The 27,769-nt window shown below is 46.5% G+C and overlaps 1 protein-coding gene across 1 annotated transcript in view; it reads left to right on the plus strand.

Annotated features, from left to right (window-relative positions):
• Positions 1–7,727: 7,727 nt before the first annotated feature.
• The window catches only part of ACSS1 (acyl-CoA synthetase short chain family member 1), a 1,009,364-nt gene continuing 989,322 nt past the window's right edge, over positions 7,728–27,769 (plus strand). Inside the window, exon 1 of the mRNA XM_085612062.1 lies at positions 7,728–8,436. Coding sequence (XP_085468188.1) covers positions 8,055–8,436 — 382 coding nt within the window. The 5' untranslated portion in view covers positions 7,728–8,054. The remainder of the gene's footprint in view (positions 8,437–27,769) is intronic.

Here is a 27,769-nt window from a genome sequence, read left to right on the forward strand (position 1 = left end):
CCACCCTCTTGCTGCCAATGGGTCAGCTCAGGCAACTCCCCCAGTTCGGCCACCTGCTCCCCTGTAGGTTCCAGGGCATCCCCCTCAGGTTCCGCTTCCTCCTGGACCGTGGGAACAGTGGGGGCCGGTTTCCCGCGCCCTCTGCCCCTTCCCCTCCTGGCAGGTTCCTGGGCCATCGTTCCAGGCTCCAGTTCTACCAATCCACCCTTACTGGCTGTCATGGCACGTGTGGATACACAGATCCACGCTGGCAGTCCTAACATCTCCAAGTGAGTTCTGTGCTCTACGTCCTTCCATGGAGAACTCTCCAGGTCGTTACCCAACAGACAATCTACCGGCAAGGCATCACTGACACAGACTTCCAAGGTACCAGAGACTCCCCCCCATGTAAAGGGAACACGCGCCATCTTGCAGAGGCGAACTGAAGTGTCAGCTGCCACTACTGGGCGGAGCACATTGGGAATTACTTGCTCTTCAGACACCCACTGACACCTGACAGATGTCACACTAGCCCCGGTGTCTCTCAGAGCCTCTATCTCCCTCCCATTGATGGTCACCTTTTGCCCGTATTTCTTAGTGTTAGCGGGTATCAAGGTATCCTGGACCACCTCTTGGTCTCCTAAAGAGACAAGGGTCATCATAGCTAATCCCGCTTCCCCACTGGAAATCAAATCCCCTCCCAAAGCTACACTAGCTAACCCTGGGACTGGAGCAGCAGCTGGTGCTGGGGGTTTATTGGGACATTTAGGGGCGATGTGCCCCACTTCCCTACAAGCATAGCAAGTAGGCGTTGGTCTGTTGCCCTTAGGGGGCCAAGACCTCTTCGGCTTGGGGGCTTGGGACTCCTTCTCCTGGGAACTGTTTTGGGGCCCTTTAGAGAACTCCTTACTGTTACCCTTGTCCTCCCCACCTTTCTGCTGGGGACCCTGTCCACCCTTGGCTGGCATACTTACCACCCCTTTGTTGACCCTGGTGCTAGTCCAGCGGTCTGCCTCTTTAGCAAGCTCGCTGGGATCAGTTAACTTGCTGTCTAAAAGATGCTGGCGCAGCTCTGGAACACATAGACTACTCAAGTGCTCCCAACTAATCAAGTGACACAACCCCACATAATCAGTAACTTTGCTGCCCTTTATCCAACCTTCCAGTGCACGCGTGTACATACTCACACACTCCACCCACGTACTCGAATCAAGTTTCTTGAAGTTCCTAAACTTCTGTCGGTACTGTTCTCGTGTAAGCCCATACCTGAGGCATAAGGCCTCCTTCATCGTGGGGTAGGTTAAGGTCCCTGCTGCTTCTAAGGGTGCTAAGACATCCCTCCCAGAGGCCTCAAAATGCTTCCACAAACCCGCTCCCCAACTTTTCTCAGGCACTTCATTCATCTTCAAGGCAAGCTCATAGGATCTAAACCATGCATAGATATCCTCACCCCTCTGATAATTCTGCACCAAATCTTTCGGTATGTATACTTTACCCGCCTGTACTGGTTGTGCGCTGCCACCATTCGGACTGGACGCCACCTGTTTGGCTTTAATGTCCAGCTCCCTCATGCTCAACTCATGAGCCAACTGGAGTTTCTTCTCTTCTAACGCAAGAGCATTCCTCCTCTCCTCCGCCTCTTTCTCACTGTCAAGGCGCAGTTTCCTCTCTTCCGCTTGAGCTTTGAGCTTAAAAAGTTCAATCTCATGGGCTCTAACCCTTTGGTTTTCCTCCAGCTCCTCTGGAGAGAGGCTCCTACTGGAATGGGCGCTGCCAGCCCTAGACACTGGCCTATTCACTGGCAGATCATCGGATCCAAATCCGTGCTCCGGTGTGCCATCCCCTTCCGTAGTTTCCTCGGTTGCGCCATTCTTGGCCTCCCACCAGGCCCTTAGAGCTTTCTGCAGCTCCGTCCTGTTGGCGCTGCCCTTCGCTGGGCATCCAAGCTGCTTGCAGAATTGCTTTAGGTGCTCCTTCTTGTACGTGAGCAACTTTTCTACTTCAAATTGCAATTCCGACTCCTCACCTACTCCATTCAGAGACATGATGCTTCGTCGATCCTCCAAGAATAGTCTTCGCAAAAACTTCGTGCGATGCAACTGCTTACTAGATTAGTGATGTACAAAGAGTCACTGCAGGTCAAGTGCAAATACTGGTTCTAATCCCACCGCTGCCACCAATGTTAGATCTGGGGGTCTCTAGTTGGCAGAGGTATTCACCTTAGACCAAATAGGGACCCTTGCTTCTAGTCAGGGTACAGGGACACCCACGGTAGATAACCCCTGCTCACCCTCTAGGTAGCTTGGCTCGAGCAGACAGGCTTATCCCCAAGGCAATGTGTAAGGTATTTGCACGTAGACACCACAATGACCTCTCCTCCGCACACCACAAACTTAGACCACACAGGTGAGTTATATCAAAAATAATATATCTTTATCTAGTTTCCGCAGTTGAAATCAAGCATCACAGGTTTACACAATAGTCGCTTTCTTAGTTGGTCGGGACCGTCAGACGATAGTCTCTAGTCTCTTGAGTGATTCGATACTCACTGAGAATGAATCAGTTTGTAGGCTCTCGATGTTTTAGGCAGCTACGTTGCTCCGGCGGTGTCACTGCGCTGGTTATACAAGCGCTCCTCGGGCTGTTCGGTGCAAGGATTCCACAACTCCCTCGACGAGCCCCCAGTGACGATGTCGACGTCACCGGAGTCAGCCACTCACAGCGCGGCTTCGTAGAGCAGGGAAATACGACTCTTGATCTGCTTCAGGCCTCCGGGTCGCGGCAAGGCACGTGCCGATGAGCACGTCGATCTTCTTGATGCGGCAACCGGTGTCGGGCCCGGCTCGGTGTGGTACTCTCTAGCAAGACAGAGAGCAGCCAGCCCACCTCACAGGCAGATGTTGAGAAGCTTGGTAGAACAGTCCACGGTCCCTGCGGCACACAGCAGCGCAGGTGGGACACAGCAGAGTCTTGAGTTCTTGGCAACCTTTCTATCCCTGGGTTGCGAAACAGGAGGCCAGCTCTTCTCAGGCCCTTGGAGATTCAGTTGAAGACACAGCACACAGCAAAGTCTTGTTTGGTCAAGTGGATAGGGTCAGCACACAGCAGGACCCCTTCTTCTCCTTAGCTTCAGTTGTACGCCAGAACAGGTCAGCCTTTAGAGCACACAGCACGGCAATCTTCCTTTAGTTCTTCAGCGGTCCGTCTTTCAGCAGAGGTTCCTCTCGATGGTCGAATCTAAAAATCTGTTGTCAGGGGTCTTGTACTTATACCCCTAGAAGTCTTTGAAGTCTTTGTGCAAGTGGGTCCTGAGCCCGGTCTGATCCAGTTCTGGGTGTTGCTGGAGCACTTTGTTTTCCTGGCTCCTACATTCTTTTCAGAGCGAGGGGCAAGGTCGTCAGCCGCCCAGCAGGAGGTGGAGCCAGCAGAGTGGCAGGCAGGCACAGCCCTATTCAATCCCAGGTGCTATCTCCTCCCTCCACTCTCCTTGCGATTGTCGCCATTCAGAAGAGGGCTGACTCAGCCAACCTCCCGGGGGATCCCCAGCCCCTGTCACTCTCAAACCAGACAGTCAATCCACAAGCGCGCCCAGGCACACAGAAGGGTCAGACAAGAGAACAGCTACTCTCTAAAAAGTACTGTTCTCCAACTCAGGATTTAAAAACAATCTCTCCTAAAAGATGTGTTATTAAATGCTGAGCTCAGGGATATCAAACACTCATGTCTTATCTTGTTCGTATGAGAAGATAGGCGGATAGCCATTGGCACCCGCCTCCCTCATGTTAGCCTATGGAACAAGATAGCCTTGCAGTAGTGAACACACAAAATGGCCGGTGTTCACTACCAGAACATGTTACCTGCACTCGTACATGCTCTACCTTCTACATACACTGCACCCTGCCCAGGGGGGTACCTTGGGCCTTCCATAGGGATGACTGACGTGTATGAAAAGGGAAGGGTTAGGCCCGGCCAGTGTGGACACTGGCCAGGGGGACATGGCAGTCCGGGGACTGCAGGCAGGCCTGCGGCGGCAGGCCTGAGACACTGTTTTAGGGCTACACAGGTGGGTGGCGCAATCAGCGCTGCAGACCCACTAGTAGCATCCGTCATCACCAGCCCTGGCACACACAGTGCACTTTACTAGGGACTTCATGGTGATACAGATATGCCAATCAGGTATATCCAATCGATACGATATTTTACACAGGGAGCACTTACACTCCGGCACTGATTAGCAGTGGCAGAGTGTCCAAAGCATCTAAACCAGCAAAACGAAATCCAGCACAGCATCAAAAATCCATGTAGCAGAGGCAAAAGATAGGGGAAAAACCCACGCCAAGGATGTCAGGTCTAACATATTGTATTTTAAAATTTATTGTACTGTAATTATGCCTTCATTATGTTGGCGAAATATAGTTATTCTGACTGACTGACTGACCCTTGCTGTGTGTTCTGGGGCTGGCCTGCAGTTTGCTGATTTAACTAAGGAGAGGCTAAGGGACTTTGCTGTGTTCTGTGTCCCCTGCTTGAAAGGACTTTGCTGTGTCCCGAAGTAACGTGCCTCCAAGGGCTCGAGGAGAGCTGGCTCCCTGTTGTGGAAACTCAGGAACATAAAACGTTCCAAGTGTGTCTCAGCGAAGCTGTGTGCGTGTGCTTTTATGCAGCCTGAGACCGTCGTAAGAACTGCCCCGTGATCGTGTGTCGCTGCCTGGGGCGGGGTGCGGGCTACGAGAGAAATGCTCTCAGCCTTTCCCATCTTTGCAGCACGATCCTCCGCTCAAGTCCGTATTGCGGCCCATACTTGCCGAGGAGTGGCAGTACCAGGGCCGGAGTGTGGAGCTGCACTTTGTTTTTCCATCATAACAGTGTTGGTGGCATATTTTGGCAGTAGCTGACCGCGAGTCAGTAAGAGTGGCATAGAGACCGTCCAGAGCACCGCGATCGGTGCTGAAGTACATTATTTTTGCATTACAAATTGCCTGATTGTTGCATTACGAATTGCATTCTTTTTGCATTACGAACTGCCTGATTGTTGCATTACGAACTGCATAGCATTGCATTAGTACTGCATTGGATCATCGAGAATTGCTCATTAATACCGCAAGAACCTACAAGTGCTTGCTGGCCTAATACCCGGCAAGGTGAAATATTACAAATACGCATATGTTGGATTCTTATCGTGTGGTCTCATCGTATATCTTTTTTTATATAAACATATAATTGTTTTTATGAAACACGTGTGGAGTCCATTTGTGGTGTTATCGCTGCGTTAAAGAGAGCGTGGTTGCAAATACTTTACACATTTTTCTTGGAGATAAGCCTGGCTGCTCGTGCCAAGCTACAAAGGGGGTGAGCAGGGGCTATCTGAGAAGGTGTCCTTCCTTCCTGTGACTTAGAAGCAAGGGTCCCTATTTGGACTAAGGTACCTACCTCAGCCAACTAGAGACCCCCAGTTCTAACAGTTACCTACCCACACGATATTAGGACCTTATTTACGTGTGTCTCTATTAATTTTATTAATCTCTCTACCTTTTGAGATCACTACTGCCTGCATGTTACTCCCAAAATTATTGTTATAGAAATGTATTAAAAGCCAGTCCCAATCACTATACCCCTCAACCAGGCGAAGATGAAAATAGGGACTCGGGCTCTCAAATTTCTTAATTTTTCATGTCAGGGTATTCGAAATTAGGGTCTATAAGCCCCCCCCCCCCCCCACCCCCCTTGCTCCTCCTGAAGAAGATGGAATTGCCTCCATTTGAAACAAACGATACCCATCAATAAATGTGAGATCAGTAGCCCATGTCTCTTGTAGGCATGCGATATCCTGATTTTGCCAGTACGCAAGCCAATGGGGATTACCCAACTTTGGCCCAATTCCCACCACATTCCAGGAGGCTAATTTTATACTTGCTTCTAGCACCCTTATCAAACAATCGCTAATTTTTAGTTCCCCTTGATTGATGACCTTAGATCCCTCCTCCTCAGGTTGGTTTGTAACAGGCGTGGAAAGCCAATCATAGGCCTCCAGGTTTGTCAGGGGGTCGAATCTGTTTTCTACAGTCATCCTATAGTCATCCCTGCCACCTGTTTTTGAGTTATCAGCCAACCCTGCGCTTAAGGCTCTTCTAGCCACATCACTAGGACGTAGGATGTATCTATAAAAGTACTCCAAAGGTAGAACGGCTTCGTGTAGCCAACTACACGAGCCGCGGGGCTGCGTCGCACCTTTGAGTGCGTGAGGACCCAGGTGGCTCACTGGGAATGAAGTCCAGTGGCGCTTCACAAACACGGCTCTCTCCCCCTTTTCAGCTGACTCGTTGGTGGCTACATGGGCTGCTGGGCTGCATCACGCCCTTGAGGGCATGAGGACACAGGTGGCTCACGGGGAATGATGTCCAGTGGGACTTCACAAACACGGATCTGTCCCCCTTCTCAGCTGATTCAATGGAGGCTGCACAGCACTCATTGTACCACCCACTGAAGTAGCCTTTTAAAACTTGTCGCAAGCCTGCCACTGCAGCCTGAAGTGCATGTTTAAACTGCCATTTCGGCCTGGCGCAATGAACCTTTAAAGTTGCCACTTTATTCGTTTCATAAGAATATCCTATGTTAATGTTTGTATGCATATTATTTGTTTCAAGGAATCTCACAAACTACTGTATTAGGCATGTTTTTTGGTGTTATTTATCCCTGCCGACAAACCTTTGGATCAAGAGAAACGCACTGCGGTAATTCTTATGAGGCACTTAGAAGGTTTTGTGTATTGTTTTCTATTGTTTTGTTTGTATTGATTGGACAAATATCGTTTTTTTGTTTTTTTTAAAACATTTTTGAATGTCTTGTGTACAGTATTTAAATATGTCTGCATTGGAGTATTTTTTCGTAAAGTAGAAACACTGGCTGGCATTGATTTGTGTGTGTTGTTATAGGTTATAGCCCACAGCGTATCCATGAGTTAGACTTGGCCTGCTCTGCCTCATTAGTCTGAAGGGTTAAATGCTAAAAAGGGTAGTTGCATCCCACGTTGTGGGGCTTTAGCACGGATGCCAGAGGACACAAGCTTTAAACTTTCCCACACCAACCCCAACCCCACCAACAGAACTGATGCCCAATAACATTCTAATTTCACTGGTATCTCGAACTGGCTTTGTCACGCCAGAAAAACGTGATACATAATTGCAAACCTTAGTCCATGGCAAGTGTTTTGTAGGGTAAATGGCAAAGCTACTTTATAACATTTCTTGAACACATTACTTTCTGGCTCGGTACTACATTTCTGCGGGGCTTCCTCTGCTCGTGTTATTCTGCACACAATGTGCAAAATAATTTTGAAGTTATGAAAGGAAAGTGACGCTTGAGGTGCAAAAATAGTCATGGCTACACCAAGCAGCAATGAATTGCGAAAATGAGTTTTCCAGTAGGAGACTATAGAAAACAGATTTTATTTCGATGGGTGTCCACTGACGGGTTTGGGCGTCAGAATGCAAGCTGGAATCCAAGTGCAAGGTGGGAGTTGCCTCAAGGCTATGGGGCCAACTGCGACTGACAACAGACCTCACAAAATGTAGCGAGTTTGCAGCATAACTGCACAAAAAAAGCGCTGATGGATTAGTTGTACATTTTAAAGTAAAGAGGGTTACTATTCCTTTTTATTGTCAACGTTTCAAAAAGACGAAAGGAAGTGAGATCACGACAGCAGACAGGTGGGAAGGAGATTAAAAGACGCAGCAGTGAAACTGAAGAGTGAGAGAGGCTGAGAACCATAACAACAATCAGGCCACGAGATCAAAACTCTGCAGCCTATCATTAACTTAACTTAACACATAAGGAAAGCGCGCACTTCCTGCATTCGAAGTGAGGAGGAGCTGCAGCAGCACAGATAGGCGTGCATCGCACTGAGAAGGTCTTGGGGAACTGGCTCCGTTGCGGCGAGCTCAACTTGCTGCCTGCACAGCTGCTGGCCCCGTCTAATGCCTTAATCCCAACCTGCGCCCTGCACCTGGTCTTCCTTCCAAAGCAGCCATTGGAAAAGGGAAGGCGTGACAACCCTAGTTTACCTCAGAGGAGACAACATGACAGCAAAGCTCTGTGGCGGGAAGTTTCTGCATGCGTTGCACGCGCACCTTCTGGGGCGCCAGCACCTCGTGCTCTTGGGGAGAAGGGGTGTTGCAGGAGCACGCGCTGCTTGGGTACGTCAGCCCGGACAGGCACGGTGCAGCAGTGGCCATGGCGGGACTTGGGACGTTCACTCATTCATGCCGGAGTCGGCTGCTCTGCCCCGGGTGAACACTTACAGGGAGCTGCTGGACGTCTCAGTCAGGGACCCTGTGACCTTCTGGGATGTGCTGGCCAGGGAGAGGTTACTGTGGATGAAACCGTATGAAACCGTCAGAGACTGTGACTTTGGCAAGGGGAGGATCAGCTGGTTCCTAGGAGGCCAGCTGAACGTGTCTGGTAAGTCTGACAGCCGATAGATATCAACACAATCGTAGCTAGACCTGTGTTCACGTAAAACCTTGGGCAAATTCAAATTAATCATGCGCATATTCATTTTACAAATGCACGAAGCAATTAGTCGGTTCTGAGTGAATTATCCTCACCTGATACATTTTTCAGAACCTTTCTTCAAATCTTTTACAGCGCGCACTGTCTTTTTTTGAATTTTCAAGATGTAGGTTGGAAAATCCACAATAAAGTTTAATACGCAAATAAAGGAAATTGAATTTAATCATTTGAAACTTTAACTGCTTCAGGTTGCTCCTTAGGAGGTAGTGGGTGATTAAATGTTGGGTTACAGGTGCAGTCACTAGATAAATATCAGACGCTGAGATAAAGGTAGCAGAGAAAGAGCACGAGGAATAGGGGCACGTTTTCACAACTCCTAGATTGTTTTATGCCGATCAAGTTAAACTTTCTTGAAATGTCTATTACTCCGTGTAACACTTCGGCAAATTATCATTTTCCTCGAATTTCTCTTCGCTCTGCTGTATTTGTAAATGTTTGTCCTCCTTATAGAGAAGGACTCAATGTCCCAGAATGCAAATAAAACACTACACACGGGAGTGGGGGAGCTTCTCGCGTCTAGCAAGGTCCTCCAAATATCTATTTCTACATCATTCGTCCTTTTGCCAATCTAATACAGGGCTTCCCAACCTTCTATGCACTGAACCCCTAGGGAATGTTTGATTAATGTTGGCATTCCCCTACAAAAGTATCGCCGGATTCCTATTATGAATTCAGTACGTACTCTTTGTCGCACCCCCCAAAAGGCCATCTCGTACCCCCTGGGTGCGGGATTCTAAGGCTGTTCTAATGTAACATAAACTAGAGGAAAATGTAAGGTTTGAAAAGAAGGGTTTTCTGCTCCTAAACGTTTGTCTGGGACTCGCTGACTGTTCCTTAAATCAGCATTTATGCGGTATCTGTAGGTACGCTTTCGCTGAAGTTTCGGAATATCTGCTTCTTCACACGGGACTTTATTTGCATACTGAGCAGCAGGCGAGGCAGTGGGACGGGCTCAAAACCGGCGTCTGATTGGGAGTCAACTTCCAAGGAAGGGCGTTGTCCCACTACGTCAGCCTCCTCTGTGACAGAAACATTATTTCACTCCAGGCTGTAACGTGGCAACCCGACTCGTCTTGCAAACTTCTGCGTTCAGCATCAGGAGTCCCTTGGGAATAGGCCTGTCCCGCAGGACTAAGGCAATGAATCTGCCGCATAAATAAAACAGCGGTGAATCGGGCGATCTGCCACGGAGAGAATCTTTAGAGCGGTGTAATCTATGTGAAACGAAAAGCCCGTCACGTGAGCTCCAAAAGTGAGTGGTGCATTTCCGTCAATGGAACAGGTCATCTAAGGACACGCTTTACATAGCTCTCTTCTTCTGGCAGGAATACACAACTTGATTTATATGCTTGTATGGGCTCATTGAATCTCTGGCAGAGCTCGTTTGCGGCCTGCATTTTGCCAGTTAATGTGAAACATGCAAATCGTCCCCGAGGTTTACGGAAATGTGCAACCTGGACCTACCATAACCCCACACAGCTCATCCCAGTAAACCCTCGAATATACCCCAAACAATCCCAGTAAACCCTCGAATATACCCCAAACACACGCAATACTACAAGACACCATACTACCAATTCAGAACAAAGGAGCCATTACACACACCACATCCCTCCACATAAAACTGCCCCATACCACTATCTTATTATATTGATACCACCCTACTATAACAAAGCCAACGTGAAACTGATGTCTATACAGGGCCTTCATGCACCACGCCCCATCACACATTCCAGCAACTTCACTGAACCACAATAAACCATACCATTCCTAGGCCATGCGGTTACACAGCACAGCTTCACCGCATCCTACGAATGCACTACACTTCATCAGATCGCTTTGCACTACAACATTCCTTTTCCCAACACCGCTCACTAAAGTTTTACTCTTCCCCCATCACACCTCATCAGACTCCTCTTGTAACACACCAGCTGTGCATGCTTTTCATTATACTTCTTCATAACAGAGCTCAGTGTCAGCTTAAGGATTTTGGGGGCAAGACATATTGTGGTGTTCTTGTCCTTCCCCATAATGTATAGGCTATGCTATGTACTCCTTTCCTATTCTGTGTCCCTGTTCCATGTTGTTGCCATAGAGTTACATTCCTAGTTAGAACTTAAGAATGTTAGTACTTGAGCAGATGGTCAGTTTCTTGTGTCGGTTGTAGGATGAGGTCTTATGATAAGGAGCTCCAATAAAGACTTTACCACAGAACCTACGCCTGCCTATCTTTCTTCGGTGTGGGTCATCACCTCACATATTTTGGGGGCACCTATTTGGAACAACTTTGTGTGTATATGATTACCCATTTTCTGCTGAGTCAAGCCCACCCCATGCTTGCTAAATGTACTTTCAGAAACTGGGTCACAGAAAAACTGTTTGTCTTTCCGTGGCCCCCCAAAATCCTAAAGATAACACTGAGTGAAAACAGTGCATCATTTGAGTAAATGGTTGCAGGTTGGGAACGCCATCTCTCCTGTTTAAGGACAGTGTTAGAAATGGCCTTCTCTGCAGAGTCACCCCAAACGTTTTGCCTTCCTCCTCCACTTTTTCTGAGTACGTTTTTTTGGTAAATGAAGTAGGGTCCTTATAAGTAATCAGTCCGGTAGACAGTAGTGTAGATTATGTAGGTTTAATCAGTTACAGGTAAGATGGTACAGCCCCACTGAGCAGTGCTTAATTTGCAAAATATTAAGTGCCAAGGCTCTGACCAGGAGTGTGAGAAGTTAGCCTGGTATATGCTGTCCACTAGTTATAGTGGGCACCCTGTACCAGTCCAAACAACCCCTTATTGATGATAGGTTAAAGACAACCTTTATTGAAACCTATCCTAGTGGTAGCTATGGAAAGCAGCCTTCAGGCTAAGTCTTGAAGGAATGTAAAGCAGCTTGTTTTACCAGTCTATAATCTCTTGAGTGGCTAAATTAAAGGAAAACACACCACACCAGGTATATGTATATGTATATTATCTACTGGCGGTCGCCAGTAGATAGTTATAGTTAGGACCGTGTTTCCATAGGAAATCTCAAAATTCTATTTTGAAAAACGTTGGCGCCGGTTGACGAATCTTCGTGAAATTTTCAAAACTAATGGGGCGCTCCGCTCAGCTTCTACCCTGAAAGTCTCGGGGGGGATTCGTCAAGTGGGGGCCGAGAAAAAAGTGGGGTCCCAAAACGCGTTTTCCCCATGCATTTTCCCATAGGACCTTTAGTCGAAGGTACAGCCCGAACGGCTGAACAGAATTACTTGAAATTTGGCAGAGAGGTAGTCCTCAGGTCAGGAATGTGCCTTTTGCATATATGGAGTCAATCTGTTCAGTAGTTCCTGAGAAAATTGCAGTTAAAAGCACATACATATCTATAGCCGCGCACCGTGCGTGCACCCTAACGTGCGCGAGCGTAATTCTGATTGGTTGTTACATGTCAGTCAATGTTCGAATCGGTCGAAATCAGGAATTGTAAGCCGCCAGTTTGTTTGTTTTCAGTGCGAGAGTGGAAAAGGAAGGTGGCGAACGTGAAAAGGGGGCAGGGTAGAGAGTTCCTGACCCCCTAGCCTTTGTCAGGGGGTCCCTGAAGGACCGCGAAGGCAGAAAAAAACAATTAATTTTTTTTTTTTTTTTAAATCGCGAAAAACCATAATTTTTTTTTTTTTAATACGTAGTTTATTGTAAAATAAATATATAAAAAAACTAATAATACATACATAACTTAGCATTTAAAACACCGTACAAATTCACTGAAAAAACCATAGGTTTCACACATGTTATAGTTAGGTGGATATTTCACTCGTAAAAAACCAATGAAATTCCCCCGTTATAGTTACTTCAGATAACTATAACTCGCGCGACCGCCACTCTATCACAAGGATGATGTCAAGAGTGATGCCACTGACCATGTCATGAGTGATGTAATATGTGACGTCATGAGCAGAGGATTGCGGGCGCGCGAGTTATAGTTATCTGCACTAACTATAACGGGGGAATTTCATTGGTTTTTTACGAGTGAAATATCCACCGAACTATAACGTGTGAAACCTATGTTTTTTTAAGTGAATATATATATATATATTACCTACTGGCGGTCGCCAGTAGGTAGTTATAGTTAGGACCCCTTTTCCATAGGAAATCCGCAACATTCTATTTTGAATAACTTTGGCACCGGTCGATGAATCCTCGCGAATTTCTCAAAATAGGTGGGGCGCTACGCTCCGCTCCTACCCTGAAAGTCTCGGGGGGGGATTCGTCAAGCGGGGGCTGAGATAAAAGGGGGGGTCCCAAAACGCGTTTTTCCCATGCATTTTTCCATAGGACCTTTAGACAGAGCTACAGCCCGAACGGCTGAACAGAATTACTAGAAATTTGACAGAGAGGTAGTCCCTATGTCAAGGAAGTGCCTTTTGTAGGTTTGGTGTAAATCTGTTCAGTAGATTCTGAGAAAATAGCCTTTAAATCAATATATATATATATCTGAGCCCGCTTACGGTACGCTTACCGTACGCTTACCGTACGCGTACGGTGGCGTGCGCGAGCGCGATTCTGATTGGCTCTTAGATCTTAGTAAACATTTGAATCGGCCGAAACCAGGAAGCGGCGTCCGCCATTTTGTCTCTCGCACTGAGTGTTATTTATCAAACATGATGCCCAAAAACATGTTACGGGGCTGTTTTGACAACTCCCTCCCACATAGTCATGTTGAGGGAGTCCCCAAACATCCCCCAAGAGCAAAAACGGTTTTATTTTTTTTTCGGCAATTTCGCAGAGTACGCTTACCGTACGCTTACCGTAAGCGTACGGTAAAAAATAGAAATAAAAAAACCACTATCCACACTTACGCCACCCCCTGTGCTTTTGGTGGCCGTAGACCACCAAATGTACAGGGCTTATTACATCAGTAAAAAAACTATATTTTGGCAACATGAAATTATAAAATCGAAATAAAAAAAACACTATCCACATTGACCCCACCCCCTGTGCTTTTGGTGGCCGAAGGCCACCAAATGTACAGGGCTTATTAAAGTTGATAAAAACCGTGCACGGAACGCACTGCGTTAAGTGGGCGCGCACGCCTCGAATGGCGTAAAGTAACTTAGCATTTAAAAAACCGTACAAATTCACTGAAAAAACCATAGGTTTCACACACGTTATAGTTAGGAATTAGCATTTAAAAAACCTTGCAAATTCACTGAAAAAACCATAGGTTTCACACATGTTATAGTTAGCGGAAATTTTACTGATAAAAAACCAATGAAATTGCCCCGTTATAGTTAGTGCTGGCAACTATAACTCACGCGACCGCAATCTTCTGCTGATGACATATGTGTCTTTATAAAAAAAAATATTTGTAATATATGTATAGCTAAAAATGTATGGAAGAAGACATGGGCAAATAAGTGTCTAAATACAGTATTAGCATCAGCAGAGGATTGCGGTCGCGTGAGTTATAGTTGCCAGCACTAACTATAACGGGGCAATTTCATTGGTTTTTTATCAGTAAAATTTCCGCTAACTATAACATGTGTGAAACCTATGGTTTTTTCAGTGAATATATATATATATTACTAAACACACCCCTCTAGTCTCTTTATGGGATTAGAGGCAAAACCACATAAGTTACACTTCAAATAATACAGTAAATAAGCACAATATACGTTAGGCCCTAGGGGCGAGCCAAACTATATACTAAGAAAGTGGTATAAGAACCACGGCTTGACTAGACAGAAGGCCTAGAGCCTGTAGAATCACTGGGGCCCCAAGGAACCACCCAAGGTAGAGACACAGGGGACCTACGGGGGCCGTGTGCAGTGTGAGAACACAGCCGCGAGCTCCCGTTAGCTTCTATGGGGAAAGTTGCTGTTAGATTTTTGAAGTTAAAGGACACTTAGAAATGGACTAGGACCAAACCAATTGGACTTAGACAGTTCTAGGGTCAACACCCACAGGAGCACTGGAGTACTCTAGTTACCTCACCCAGGGAAGCCGGGTGCATAGGTATCAAATGGTGTCGGGTCGTGTCGTTGTTTTCAATGGCAGCTTGCGAAGAGGTGCTGCTGCCGGGAAGATACGAAGAGTCCAAAGTGATACAAGCCTGGATCGGAGATGTGAAGAACCTGAGGGAACATAGTCTGGGTCACTTGCCAGTGACCAGGGGCACGATAGACGAATGCCCACCGATGTCGGGTGTTTCAGGTGAAAGATGTGAAGCTTGACTCTTCAGCCACGAGGACCAGGAGGCCTCTAGGACAACCAGGAGCTGGATTCCAGCTGTCCCATGAAGGATGTTGAGTGCTGCAGCATCGGTGTACAGATTGGACACAACAAGCCTTGGCAACAGCAACCCACACAGAAAGGAGAAAGATGCTTCGGTGTAGACCAGCAAGGTCCTGGGGACACCCCAAGTGATGGAGAGTCAAGAAACATCTGGAGCAACCAGAGAAGCCCAATAAAAGTAAAGTTACCCTTCTCAGGGACCCACAAGTTGATGGACAAGGGATCGCGAAGGGACCTCAAGAGGAATCACAAAATGGCCACCAACGGGTCATTCGGAGTGGGCAGGTCAGCAATCTTTGGTGGGTTCACTGCTTGGGGTCTGGGCTACAAGTAACCTAATGCACAGCCTCAAGGGACGTCAAGAAGCTATTACACTAGCAAATGTGCACGGTGCCCAGGAGTACCAGTTCCATGGTACCTAAGAGGGCTATGGGTCTCAGCTTTGCTGGGCACTCGGGTCAACCTCTGGGAAGACTGGAAACCCACCTCCTGTGCTGCAAAGTCTTCGGTGTCCGGCGGGAGCTTCGGAGATGCAGACCGGACAGATGCGTCTTTGGTGCCTGCCATGCAGGGGAGTAACTCCTTTACCCCAAGGTAGATTCTTCAGTCATCTGGCATTGAACAGATTGTCGAAGGTTCGGGATTTAGTTTCAGAGTTTTGTCCAGGAATATCTAAAGTTCTGGTTACAGAGGTTCCTTCTTTACCCAAGAAAGGGGTTGGACTAACTCAGGGGACCCACCTATGGGAGGGTTTAGAAAGAGGGGTGGCTACACCCATTTCCTTTGTCCAGTTTCACACCAGAGCAGGGGCTAGTAGCCCCTGCAACTGGTTTGAGCTGGACTATGCACAGGGACACCAAATGTGCGTCCCGTGCAGGACTTCAAAGCACTCTCGGAGTGCACCCACCCAGCCCTAATACACTAAAGCCTGTCTGGAAGGTGGTAACACCTCCGTGTGACTGGAAACCTATTTTCCAGGTCTCCCCTGACGGAGTTTCGGTCAGCAGCAGGAGGCCAGACTCGTGGCTGCAGCATCCATTTTGTGATGCCAGGGCTCTTTTCAGCTGGTACCGGGTATACCGGTGCTGTCATGTCACTCCCTCTAGAAGGGTGGGATCATACTAGGAATCCATTTAGAGAGGAAGCAGCTAGGCTGGGGTCCTGAATGGCAGAGCCCCAGCCAGACTAAAATCGAAAAACAGTGTTACATCAGCAAAAAGTGGGGGTAACCATAAGAAGCAGATCCTACTCTCCTACAAGGAGGCCACTGCAGCTTGCACCTCCCATTGCCCTTGTCATTGCTGCCAAACCAACTACTAACCATCTATCTCGCATGTTAATGGGACAGTTCAGATTATTCCAGGTCCCCAAAGACAAAGGAATGGCTGTGGAGGCAGGTTTTAGCAATTTTAATGTATATTATATTCCTAAACAACCGTTGTTCTGCTCATCTCTAAATCAGATGAGCAGCGCCACCATGTGGCAGACTGTTCTAAGTATGGTGTTGACTAAGGGTGGGCGACAATTTCCGTTCCGCTCGCAGAAATTGTGAAATGTTGACTTTTTTGCGTTCCGCGAAAATGTAGAAACTTCCGCGATCCGCGGCGGAACGGAAATATGCAGGGCAGGATTCATTCTGTCATTTTAAACCTCAACAGGAAGCACTTACTGATTTAAATAAAGCAGGTGCCCGAGTTGAAGGTCAAATTCAGTAATGCATTAATCAGCACAAAAGATTTGTGAGCATGGTGGAGGCTAGGCAGGTGTACTTTCTCTCCATATCTACTGTCAACAATTTGCTGTAATCCTTGATGGAGGTCTCTGCATCCATGAGTTTCTCGAGCGCAATCCCCGTGTAGTTCCTGACACCAGGAGGTTCTGTCTCCTCATCTGCTGCTCTGGTCGGTCTCTGACCCTTTATAAACAAGAGGCATGTGAACTGCATAGAAGCCCCGCCGTTTGGCCCCAGCCCACACACCAGCGGTGTGCAACGTCTTCCCGCCCTTTCCCCACTATGATGGACAGCTCACTCGAGGGACCCCGGCGCCCATTGGCGCGGTGGCAAAAGTTACAGACACACATGGTCGCTGGAGACAACTCATCTGGCCATTTACGCAGCTGTAGTGTAGGAAAAGCACTATACATTTACCCACCGAGGTTGCACTTACTGATTAGCCAGTAGAAAGTACTCCAGTTGAGTAGGGGTATTGCACAAAACAGTGGCATCTTCTTGGATAAATATGCAGGGCAGGATTCCTTCTGGCACGATGATCCTGTCACAAAAATTAAACCTTAACAGCAAGCACATACAGATATAAATAAAGCACGTGCCCGAGTTGAAGGTCCAATTCAGTAACGCATTAATCAGCACAAATCTCCGCGAGCATGCGAAATTTCGCGTGTTCGCGCAGATTTTTTGCCGTTTCGGGAAATTTTGCGAAAGGCACTTTCGCCAATTCCGCCCACCCTTAGTGTTGACAATTAGGTGCTGGTACCGAGCACCAGAAACCAATTAAGTGGTGGTGCTGAGCACCGGAAAGCCCCGGCTCAAATTAAGCACTGCCCCGGAAGAGCATTCTGCTGTTAAGCCCTGCTCATTCCAACTGACCACTCATCCAAACCATGCACTCATGAACATTCTATTGCATCACACTCACCCAGGCTGAGCAGCAAGAAACTAAGAGACACAGGATATGACACATCTCCTTCCTTCAGGAAACAATAAAAATGACAGCAAGGAAACTGAAGGAAAGACACAGTCACACCTCCTGTACTTGTAAGAAACCAATACTAAATCACAAGAAAAGATCACATTACATTACATAAATTATTCCACTCTTTAGATTGTAAGAAAGATCTCTCACAAAAATAAAATCATGTAAATCACATTGCGAGAATAATTACAATACTAAAATTGTAAGATAAGGTCACATAAGATTACTTTGCATAAATCACTACATTCCTAGAATTGTAAAGAAAGATGACATTATATTACCTCATATAAGGTATCATCCTCCTCGTATGGGGAGACTCAGCGGAGCCTCCTCGCGGTGATGTCAGTCGGTTGCCATCTTCCTCCTCTCGCTCCACGGACTCTCGCCCACGGCGGGCCTATAAGCTTCTTACTCTCCAGAAGGACCGTGGCGGATTAGCCCTCCCAAACTTACAGGCGTATTACTGGGCAACTGTGTTATTATATAGTAAGGAACTACTACATAATAACTCGGAAGGTCTGGAGGGAATGACAATACGCCTTCTACTTTTCAACTACTTCTGGGTAGTGAGAGCAGAGGGTACTGGTGGAGACATTTACACGACAGTTACCACAAAAAGGATAAGTTTAAAACCGTACTTAGTGGATTCAAGGTTTGGAAGACCGTTAGTAAATTTCTCGGGATAGGAAGATTCTCTTTCTATACACCCATAAAGAATAATCCAGATCTGCCCGAAATTTTAAATAAGTATATGCACAAATGGCACAATACAGGAATCAGCCAGATAGGTTGCCTCTTCTCCTCTGCCAGGATCCATTCTTTTGAAGAACTAAAACATAAATTTGGATTAGACTGGCGGGACTTCTTTAAGTACCTTCAAATTAGAGACTTCTTGTCACAGAAAGTAAGCGGGACGGGGGTGGGGTGTGTGAAAGTTAATCTAGTAGGCACATTGTTATCTGGCACAAGAAACACGATTGGGGGTATTTATTCTCACATCAATGCTATGTTTCCCGATGATATGGAGAAAGTTACACAGAAATGGCTAGAGAAGGATGACATTTCCATTGAAGAGTTTAATTACGCCTATGAAATGTCACAAACCATTTTAATGTCAACCAAACTCCAAGCACAATTCTTTAAAACCTGTTTCTTTTTATACTATACACCGGATAGAATAGCAAAGTGGGGCAGTGGTATGAGCTCTTGCTGCCCTAGATGTATGCTTTATAAGGCTGACTGTATACATATCTTCTCTACCTGTGAAGGACTAAAATCTGTCAAACAAGAGATAGGGAAATTGTTATCCACAATCTTGCATAACACTACTGCTCTAGCCAGTGGGGTTATTTTACTGGGGGCAGCAGACCACAGAAACACCAGTGCAGGCCATGAAACTATCTTTATCGCAGTGGCTGTTTTCAGGCTATGTATTGCCTCAGCGTGGCGAGATAGTACTGCCCCCACCTTCCAACAATGGTTGGCCAGATTTCTTGCAATTGCAAACATCGAAATTGCTATCTATAAACGCAAGGGCAATAGGCGACGAAAAAGAGGTTTAAAAATTTGGTCCCCGTTATTTGTATGGCGTCAGACCTTAGGCTTTACGGAATGAATTGTAGGTTGAACGTGTAATTAGCTGTGGGTACATTAAGATATGTATTTTCTGTGTGCTAATTATGGTACTCTATGCTCTACAATTGTATGTATTTCTGTCTGTCCGGGGGGGGGGGGGAAGGAGGGTGAAAACCAAGGTTGTTGTTAAAACTCTGAATAAAGATATTTAAAAAAAAAAAAAAAAAAGGACTGTAGTCAATGTGGCGGTTACATCTCAGCTAGACTATGTCAACAGTCTTTTCCTGGGACTTCCCAGGTATTTGACTCACAGACTGCAGATGATTCAGAATGCGCCTGTGAGACTTATTCGCAGAGTTACTTTCGGCCATCACATTTCCCCTCACATCAGGCTCCTTCATTGGCTCCGGGTAGCCAAACGTATTGAATTTAAGTCCCTGATCTTAGATTTTTGGGCAATGCACCACACAGAGCCCAGATAACTTGGAGGGAGGCTTCTCCCACACCAAACTGTCCGCACACTGAGATCCAATTCCCAGCTCTTACTCTGTGTCCCCCGTTTTGCTAAAGCCAGAAAGGGAGGAAGGTCATTCTCTATCAGGACAGCCATGCCATGGAATGCACTGCCACTGAAACTACACATGGCGGTCTCTGAATCCGAGTTCCGAAAGAACTTAAAGACATGGCTCTTCTGTTAAGGTTAGATGCCGCCCCAATCTACTTACCTGACAGCTGCTAGGCGCCGGGACACCTCTGTTTGAGGGAGTTGTTGCACTATACAAATAGCACTATTATTATTATTATCATCATATCATTGTTACTAACCCTTGAAAAATGCCAGGCACACGAGCATCTCTGCAGGATTTTGTTATCTTGACTCAGCCTGTCATGCAAAGGACTCCCCCTTGAGCTTGATGCCAGGAGATGCAGCACTGGTCACCCTTCCCTAAAGCCACCACTGAATTGATTCCTCTGCCAATTAGACAATATTCTGAGTTTTGTCTGCAGAGGACATCAAACAAAATCAATTGCTGCAAATTAGATCAGCTAGTGGCGACAAGTGAATATTAAATTGTGTAGGGTTCAGGGCTTCTCACACTAAAGATTTCGATTTAGAACGAAAAGCCTTAAGAACGTTGGATTGTGATTGGTTATTGTCTGTCATTGCTCACAAATGTCTAAACTAGTAATCAAAGCCTTGGAATCTGAAAATCTTTATAGAGTATGGAGATGGGAGTGAAGTAAGAATATATTCATAGCTATAAACAAATCTAAAATCACTACATTTGACAAACCTCCTAATATGGACCATCCTCAAAACTGTGCACTAACTCTACTACCAATAGAGAGGTACTAAGGGCAGAGGAATAATGTTAAATCATTTTACAAAATAAGTTGCGATTCACATCAATAATGACTTCCAGAAAGTCCCGAAACACACCAACAATGTCTCAATGTTAATTCTAGCAAGAAGACAGGCTAATACAACACTTTCACTGGCTATTTGAAAAGATGACACTTTGGAATTCTGATAAAAGCAGCTCGGCCTTTCATCCTTCTCAGATTAAAATACCGACATTGAATTGAGTATTCATTTTGGCCTAGTGGCACCGTCTTTTGCTTTATTTTAGCAACAGCTGCGTTTTGGACTGCTGCCACTGTTTGGGCCTTTCTGTTGTATGTATTCTGATCGATGTTCGACCCTACTTTATTGTGATATTGGGATTTTCCTGGCTTGCAACTAGAATCAAGAGCCCTTCATTCTAATAACACAGGAGTTCTGCCCCATATCTGAAAAAACTACCATGGATAGGCACTACCAGGTCATGGTCCCAAAATGTCAATACCCCCCCCCCCCCCCCCCCCCCCTCCCCATGCTCCTTTGACTTCGGTGGCAGTATTACACTCTTGGCTTTGAATATTGGCAGGGGGGATGACCAAGAAGTAGCTGTGACACCTAAAGCAGTAAGTTGATTTGAGAGTTGTGAATTCATTTAGAGTTTATTTGTTTAAATTAAATGAAGCCTCCTCTTGTCGTTAAAGAGAGTTTTGGGCCCTGGCAGTACCCGCTGTTTGCGGAAAAATTTGAATAATATCATAAAAGATGTGGACCCCACTCCAATTTGTTTACACTGTTTAAGACAGATAATGTTTCTTAGCAGAGGCTAGAGGGTAATGTGCTAGTCGAGGTGGTGCGTCATGAAAGTAAGCAAGACGAAAGGAACCCGATCACATTTTTTTGATCAATGCCCCAGAAATAATCTGATTGCCTGCAGGATTCCCGCTGTTAGAAATGAGGTTTCTGGTTGGCAGTGTATGCACTTTGTCCAATCAGGAACCACAAACTTAGTAAGGGTAAGTCACTACACAACCTACATTATCCTGTGCTCATCCTCTGGTAGCTTAGCACAGAGCAGTCAGGCCTAACTTAAGAGGCAAAGCGTAAAGTATTTGTGCAACACTTAAACAGTAAAACAGCGAAATCACTACATAAAGGCTCAACAACAGTTTAGAAAAAAACGTATAATTTTATAAATAAAACAAGACCAAAATGACAACAATCGAATACATAGAAGTTAAGATATGATTTAAAAATAAAAAATAGCACTTAGAAGCGAATAATACCTAAAGAGATAATTGGTCACGCCGGACCAGGACAAAATCTATCAGGCCGACTACAATGGAGTGCAGGCCCAATACAGGGATCCACTGAGGCCCGCTAAACAAAATTACCTTGGTCCCCGAGTTCTGTTGACAGATGCGAGGTACAGTTGAATGACATGTTGGTTCTGAGGTTCTGGGTCCGAGTGTGATGCGGTGGGCTCCAAGTGTTAGACGCCCATCCGATAGCAGTGATGCATTGATTCTGCTCCTGCAGCAGAGGCGGCTTTGGTGAAACTGGATCAAACCCCTAGGTCCACTTCCAAGGGCCCAGGACTCAGTTGGGGCCACTTGGTGGGTCAGACTCACAAGCAGATGATCCCAAGGGTTGGAAATGGAGAATTCTAAGTATTTTGTTTCCTTAGGCAACACGAGACAAGCCCACAAGCCTTTGGAGTCCATCTGGGTTCAAATGACGCAGGTCCAGTTGTTCTCACCCAGGCAGAGAGAGAAAGAGAGCAGAAGCAGCAGGGCAACATAGCAAAGCAAGAGGTCAGCAAACAGCAGATCCGGCAGAATGTCAGTCCTTTACCAGCACAGCAGTTCCTCTTCTTCTTGGTAGAGTGGTCACAGGTCCAGAATTGTACTGAATTGGTAGAGTCAGAGACCCAGTACTTCTACCCAAATCTGCCTTCGAAGTGGGGGAAACTTCAAAGCACATAAGTCCTGTCTCTGGACTATCTGTAGGGGGTAATCGGCTCTTTGTGTGAGAGCAGGACACTGCCTATTCAGATGTAAGTGTCAGCTCCTCCTCCTCTTCCAGTCCAGAACCAGCTATCCAAATGCAGATGAGTTCTCTGTTACACCCACCCTTTCTGTGTTTGTGGCTGTCTAGATGGAATGCACAAAGAGTAGCTTTCACCCACCCTAGATGTGTATGGCAGACATGCTGCAGGCATGAGAAACAGTAAGAGCAGAGAAATGTCCACTTTCTAAAAGTGGCGTTTCTAAAAAAGTAATGCTAAATATAACTCTAACAGTAGAGATAATTTATCATTACCATTTCAAGGATATAAAACATGGAATAGCTACTCCTTTCTAATCAGGAAGTACAACTCAAAATTGTATTAAGGAATTCCCAATGTTAATCAATGAGAGGAGCAGGCCTCACAGAAGTGAAAAATGAATTTAGTCACTAACAGGACATGCAAACCACAAAACTACATGTCATATCTTCTATCTAAACAGCATCCTTCCCTTTGCGTTGTCCAGGACCTACCTTAGGGTCGATGTGTAAGAAAAGGGGAGTTTGAGGCTTGGCAAGAAGTTTTAAATGCCAAGTTAAAGTGACAGTAAACTGCACACACAGGCTCTGCAGAGGCAGGCCTGAGACCTGGTTAAGGGGCTACTTATGTGGGTGGCACTATCGGTGCTGCTGCCCACAAGTAGCATTTAATTTACAGACCCAAGGCACATGTAGTGCACTTTACTAGGGACTTACAAGTAAATTAAATATGCCAATTGGGGATGAACTAATATTACCATGTTTATTGGAGAGAGCACGTTAGAACTGTTTCGCTGTGGTAAAGTGCGTGGAGCCCTAAAGCCAGCAAAAACAAGGTCAGAAAGGTGGAGGAAGGCAGGCAAAAAGTTGGGGGAAGACCACCCTAATGCTGTCAGGTCTAACACCCACCTTGCTATGGTTCGCATCTGCAGGAAGGTTAAGGTTGGGTCATTTTCACAAAAGCTGCTACGTGCTCTGAAGAGCATTCATCTGGACAGCACAGCCTAGGACGTGCACCTCACACTCTGGTCTACTGGGTCACTGGTGTCACCAATAGAGCAGCTAGACTAGGGACAGATTTAACCATGTTGAACAATAATTAAGTCCCAGCAGAAACTCTCAAAAGAGAGTGGGATCAGCTTTTTTAAATCATTTAAATTAGGGATTTATTACCTTTGGGACTCATTTAGACATTGGCTCTGTGGGAGATTCGCTGTGAATTTGTCAAGGACTGCCACGTGAGGTGTGGCAATCCCAGGCAGGAAAATCAATCAGGGGCTCAGTGTGCAGGAAGAAGGGTGCTTTTGTGACAGCCCCAGTGATTTGTTTTTTCTTTCATATGAACAAACTCCATCTTTGTTTTTGCAAAACAAAAAAGTTTGCAGAGTGCACAGCACTTTTTTTTGCCCGCTTCTCAAACTTTTGTTTTATTCAAAAAAAGATATGGCACCAGCTTGGAAAAGTCTTCTGTCTTCAGAGCAACCACTGCACTATTGATTTCATTAAAGGCTATAGAGATCTTCCACTAGGCAGGGTCTCTAAATCAGGCACTTGTTCAACTGCCATGGGCCTAACATAACCTGGCGGACCGGAGCAAATAAAGGGGGAGCTTTGTATCTTAAGGATGTTAGTTACTGTCCTAATAATGTTTCCTAAAATAGGACCCCCTATTGGGGTAGACACAGCTGAATGGTATTGAAACCACTCCTAGCTCAGTGGTAAAACTGTAGTCAACAGTACTATGAGGGGTTTCACCATCAAACTTGTATATTTATTTTTGTCTTAAGCAACGTTTTAATAGGACAATAATCCTTAAGTTAATAAGAAAGTTAGCCTTGATGCTACAGATTTTCCCAAATCAGATCCTGTCAATCGATTTTGAGAGTTTTGTAGCATGTTCCTTATTTCTCAGTACTAGTGATAGTAGTTGATCTGCAGGCTGCTACCTTGTACATCTCCTTATCTATAACAACCGGCCCAATCAATACAGTCATGAGAGGGGGAGGGCACAGTAGCAGAGAGACTCTAATCTTGACTGCCTGTATGACCACATCTCTGGTCATACAGGTTCAGCAAGAAACTCCAAGAACCATTCTTGCATTTGTTGCAGAGGCCTGAGTCCAAGTGGAGAAGCAGTTAAGAAAGCTCGGTAAGGGATTATTCATGACCCCAGTTTATTGTCGCTGGCCTAGCACTACATGCCCTCATCTGGAGTCGACATGGTGACCCACCATTCATGTGATCAAGGCCAGCAACAACAGCGTTTGTCGCAGCATTACCACCCTCCGGTGCTTTCAAATCAAGGGAGGCTGCCAGTGTCCATCCTGCATAGCAACACCCAGCAAGCTTTGCCCCAGGACTGTAGAAAATTCTTCAGAGTCCCCTAGCAGAGAAGAAAGCTGAAAATTCAAACATGTTGTAAAAACAATAAAAAGCCTTAGGGAGTGACACCCAGGTACAGAGAAAAAATAGTAACACACTTTGCCTTTCACAGCAGCTAGGAAGGGAAAGTCAATACTGACTTGGGGAAAAACCAGAAACGGGACCGTCCTCCGGCAGTGCCTTCTAAGGGCCTGATTATGAGTCTGGTGGTCTGAGGACTGCCAAGGCTCATGGTAGCGGTGGTCCGACCGCCCTATTACGAGTTAGGTGGTCGGACTGTCCTAGGACCGCCGCAAGGGAACTGTCATTCCCTAGAGGTGGTGTGGCGGTCAGAGGACACAATATGCTTGCCGGGACCGGGACATTACACTAAGGAAAAAGAATTTGAAAAACCTTGCAATTTCACTGAAAAAACCAAAGGTGACAGGGACGTTGTCGATAGGCTGAGATTTCACTCCTACAAAACCAGTGAAATTCAGCAGTTATAGCAACCAGAGAAGCCCAATAAAAGTAAAGTTACCCTTCTCAGGGACCCACAAGTTGATGGACAAGGGATCGCGAAGGGACCTCAAGAGGAATCACAAAATGGCCGCCAACGGGTCATTCGGAGTGGGCAGGTCAGCAATCTTTGGTGGGTTCACTGCTTGGGGTCTGGGCTACAAGTAACCTAATGCACAGCCTCAAGGGACGTCAAGAAGCTATTACACTAGCAAATGTGCACGGTGCCCAGGAGTACCAGTTCCATGGTACCTAAGAGGGCTATGGGTCTCAGCTTTGCTGGGCACTCGGGTCAACCTCTGGGAAGACTGGAAACCCACCTCCTGTGCTGCAAAGTCTTCGGTGTCCGGCGGGAGCTTCGGAGATGCAGACCGGACAGATGCGTCTTTGGTGCCTGCCATGCAGGGGAGTAACTCCTTTACCCCAAGGGAGATTCTTCAGTCATCTGGCATTGAACAGATTGTCGAAGGTTCGGGATTTAGTTTCAGAGTTTTGTCCAGGAATATCTAAAGTTCTGGTTACAGAGGTTCCTTCTTTACCCAAGAAAGGGGTTGGACTAACTCAGGGGACCCACCTATGGGAGGGTTTAGAAAGAGGGGTGGCTACACCCATTTCCTTTGTCCAGTTTCACACCAGAGCAGGGGCTAGTAGCCCCTGCAACTGGTTTGAGCTGGACTATGCACAGGGACACCAAATGTGCGTCCCGTGCAGGACTTCAAAGCACTCTCGGAGTGCACCCACCCAGCCCTAATACACTAAAGCCTGTCTGGAAGGTGGTAACACCTCCGTGTGACTGGAAACCTATTTTCCAGGTCTCCCCTGACGGAGTTTCGGTCAGCAGCAGGAGGCCAGACTCGTGGCTGCAGCATCCATTTTGTGATGCCAGGGCTCTTTTCAGCTGGTACCGGGTATACCGGTGCTGTCATGTCACTCCCTCTAGAAGGGTGGGATCATACTAGGAATCCATTTAGAGAGGAAGCAGCTAGGCTGGGGTCCTGAATGGCAGAGCCCCAGCCAGACTAAAATCGAAAAACAGTGTTACATCAGCAAAAAGTGGGGGTAACCATAAGAAGCAGATCCTACTCTCCTACAAGGAGGCCACTGCAGCTTGCACCTCCCATTGCCCTTGTCATTGCTGCCAAACCAACTACTAACCATCTATCTCGCATGTTAATGGGACAGTTCAGATTATTCCAGGTCCCCAAAGACAAAGGAATGGCTGTGGAGGCAGGTTTTAGCAATTTTAATGTATATTATATTCCTAAACAACCGTTGTTCTGCTCATCTCTAAATCAGATGAGCAGCGCCACCATGTGGCAGACTGTTCTAAGTATGGTGTTGACTAAGGGTGGGCGACAATTTCCGTTCCGCTCGCAGAAATTGTGAAATGTTGACTTTTTTGCGTTCCGCGAAAATGTAGAAACTTCCGCGATCCGCGGCGGAACGGAAATATGCAGGGCAGGATTCATTCTGTCATTTTAAACCTCAACAGGAAGCACTTACTGATTTAAATAAAGCAGGTGCCCGAGTTGAAGGTCAAATTCAGTAATGCATTAATCAGCACAAAAGATTTGTGAGCATGGTGGAGGCTAGGCAGGTGTACTTTCTCTCCATATCTACTGTCAACAATTTGCTGTAATCCTTGATGGAGGTCTCTGCATCCATGAGTTTCTCGAGCGCAATCCCCGTGTAGTTCCTGACACCAGGAGGTTCTGTCTCCTCATCTGCTGCTCTGGTCGGTCTCTGACCCTTTATAAACAAGAGGCATGTGAACTGCATAGAAGCCCCGCCGTTTGGCCCCAGCCCACACACCAGAGGTGTGCAACGTCTTCCCGCCCTTTCCCCACTATGATGGACAGCTCACTCGAGGGACCCCGGCGCCCATTGGCGCGGTGGCAAAAGTTACAGACACACATGGTCGCTGGAGACAACTCATCTGGCCATTTACGCAGCTGTAGTGTAGGAAAAGCACTATACATTTACCCACCGAGGTTGCACTTACTGATTAGCCAGTAGAAAGTACTCCAGTTGAGTAGGGGTATTGCACAAAACAGTGGCATCTTCTTGGATAAATATGCAGGGCAGGATTCCTTCTGGCACGATGATCCTGTCACAAAAATTAAACCTTAACAGCAAGCACATACAGATATAAATAAAGCACGTGCCCGAGTTGAAGGTCCAATTCAGTAACGCATTAATCAGCACAAATCTCCGCGAGCATGCGAAATTTCGCGTGTTCGCGCAGATTTTTTGCCGTTTCGGGAAATTTTGCGAAAGGCACTTTCGCCAATTCCGCCCACCCTTAGTGTTGACAATTAGGTGCTGGTACCGAGCACCAGAAACCAATTAAGTGGTGGTGCTGAGCACCGGAAAGCCCCGGCTCAAATTAAGCACTGCCCCGGA

Source organism: Triturus cristatus, chromosome 6 (genome assembly GCF_964204655.1).
Source record: "Triturus cristatus chromosome 6, aTriCri1.1, whole genome shotgun sequence".
NCBI classification, from domain to species: Eukaryota; Metazoa; Chordata; class Amphibia; order Caudata; family Salamandridae; genus Triturus; species Triturus cristatus.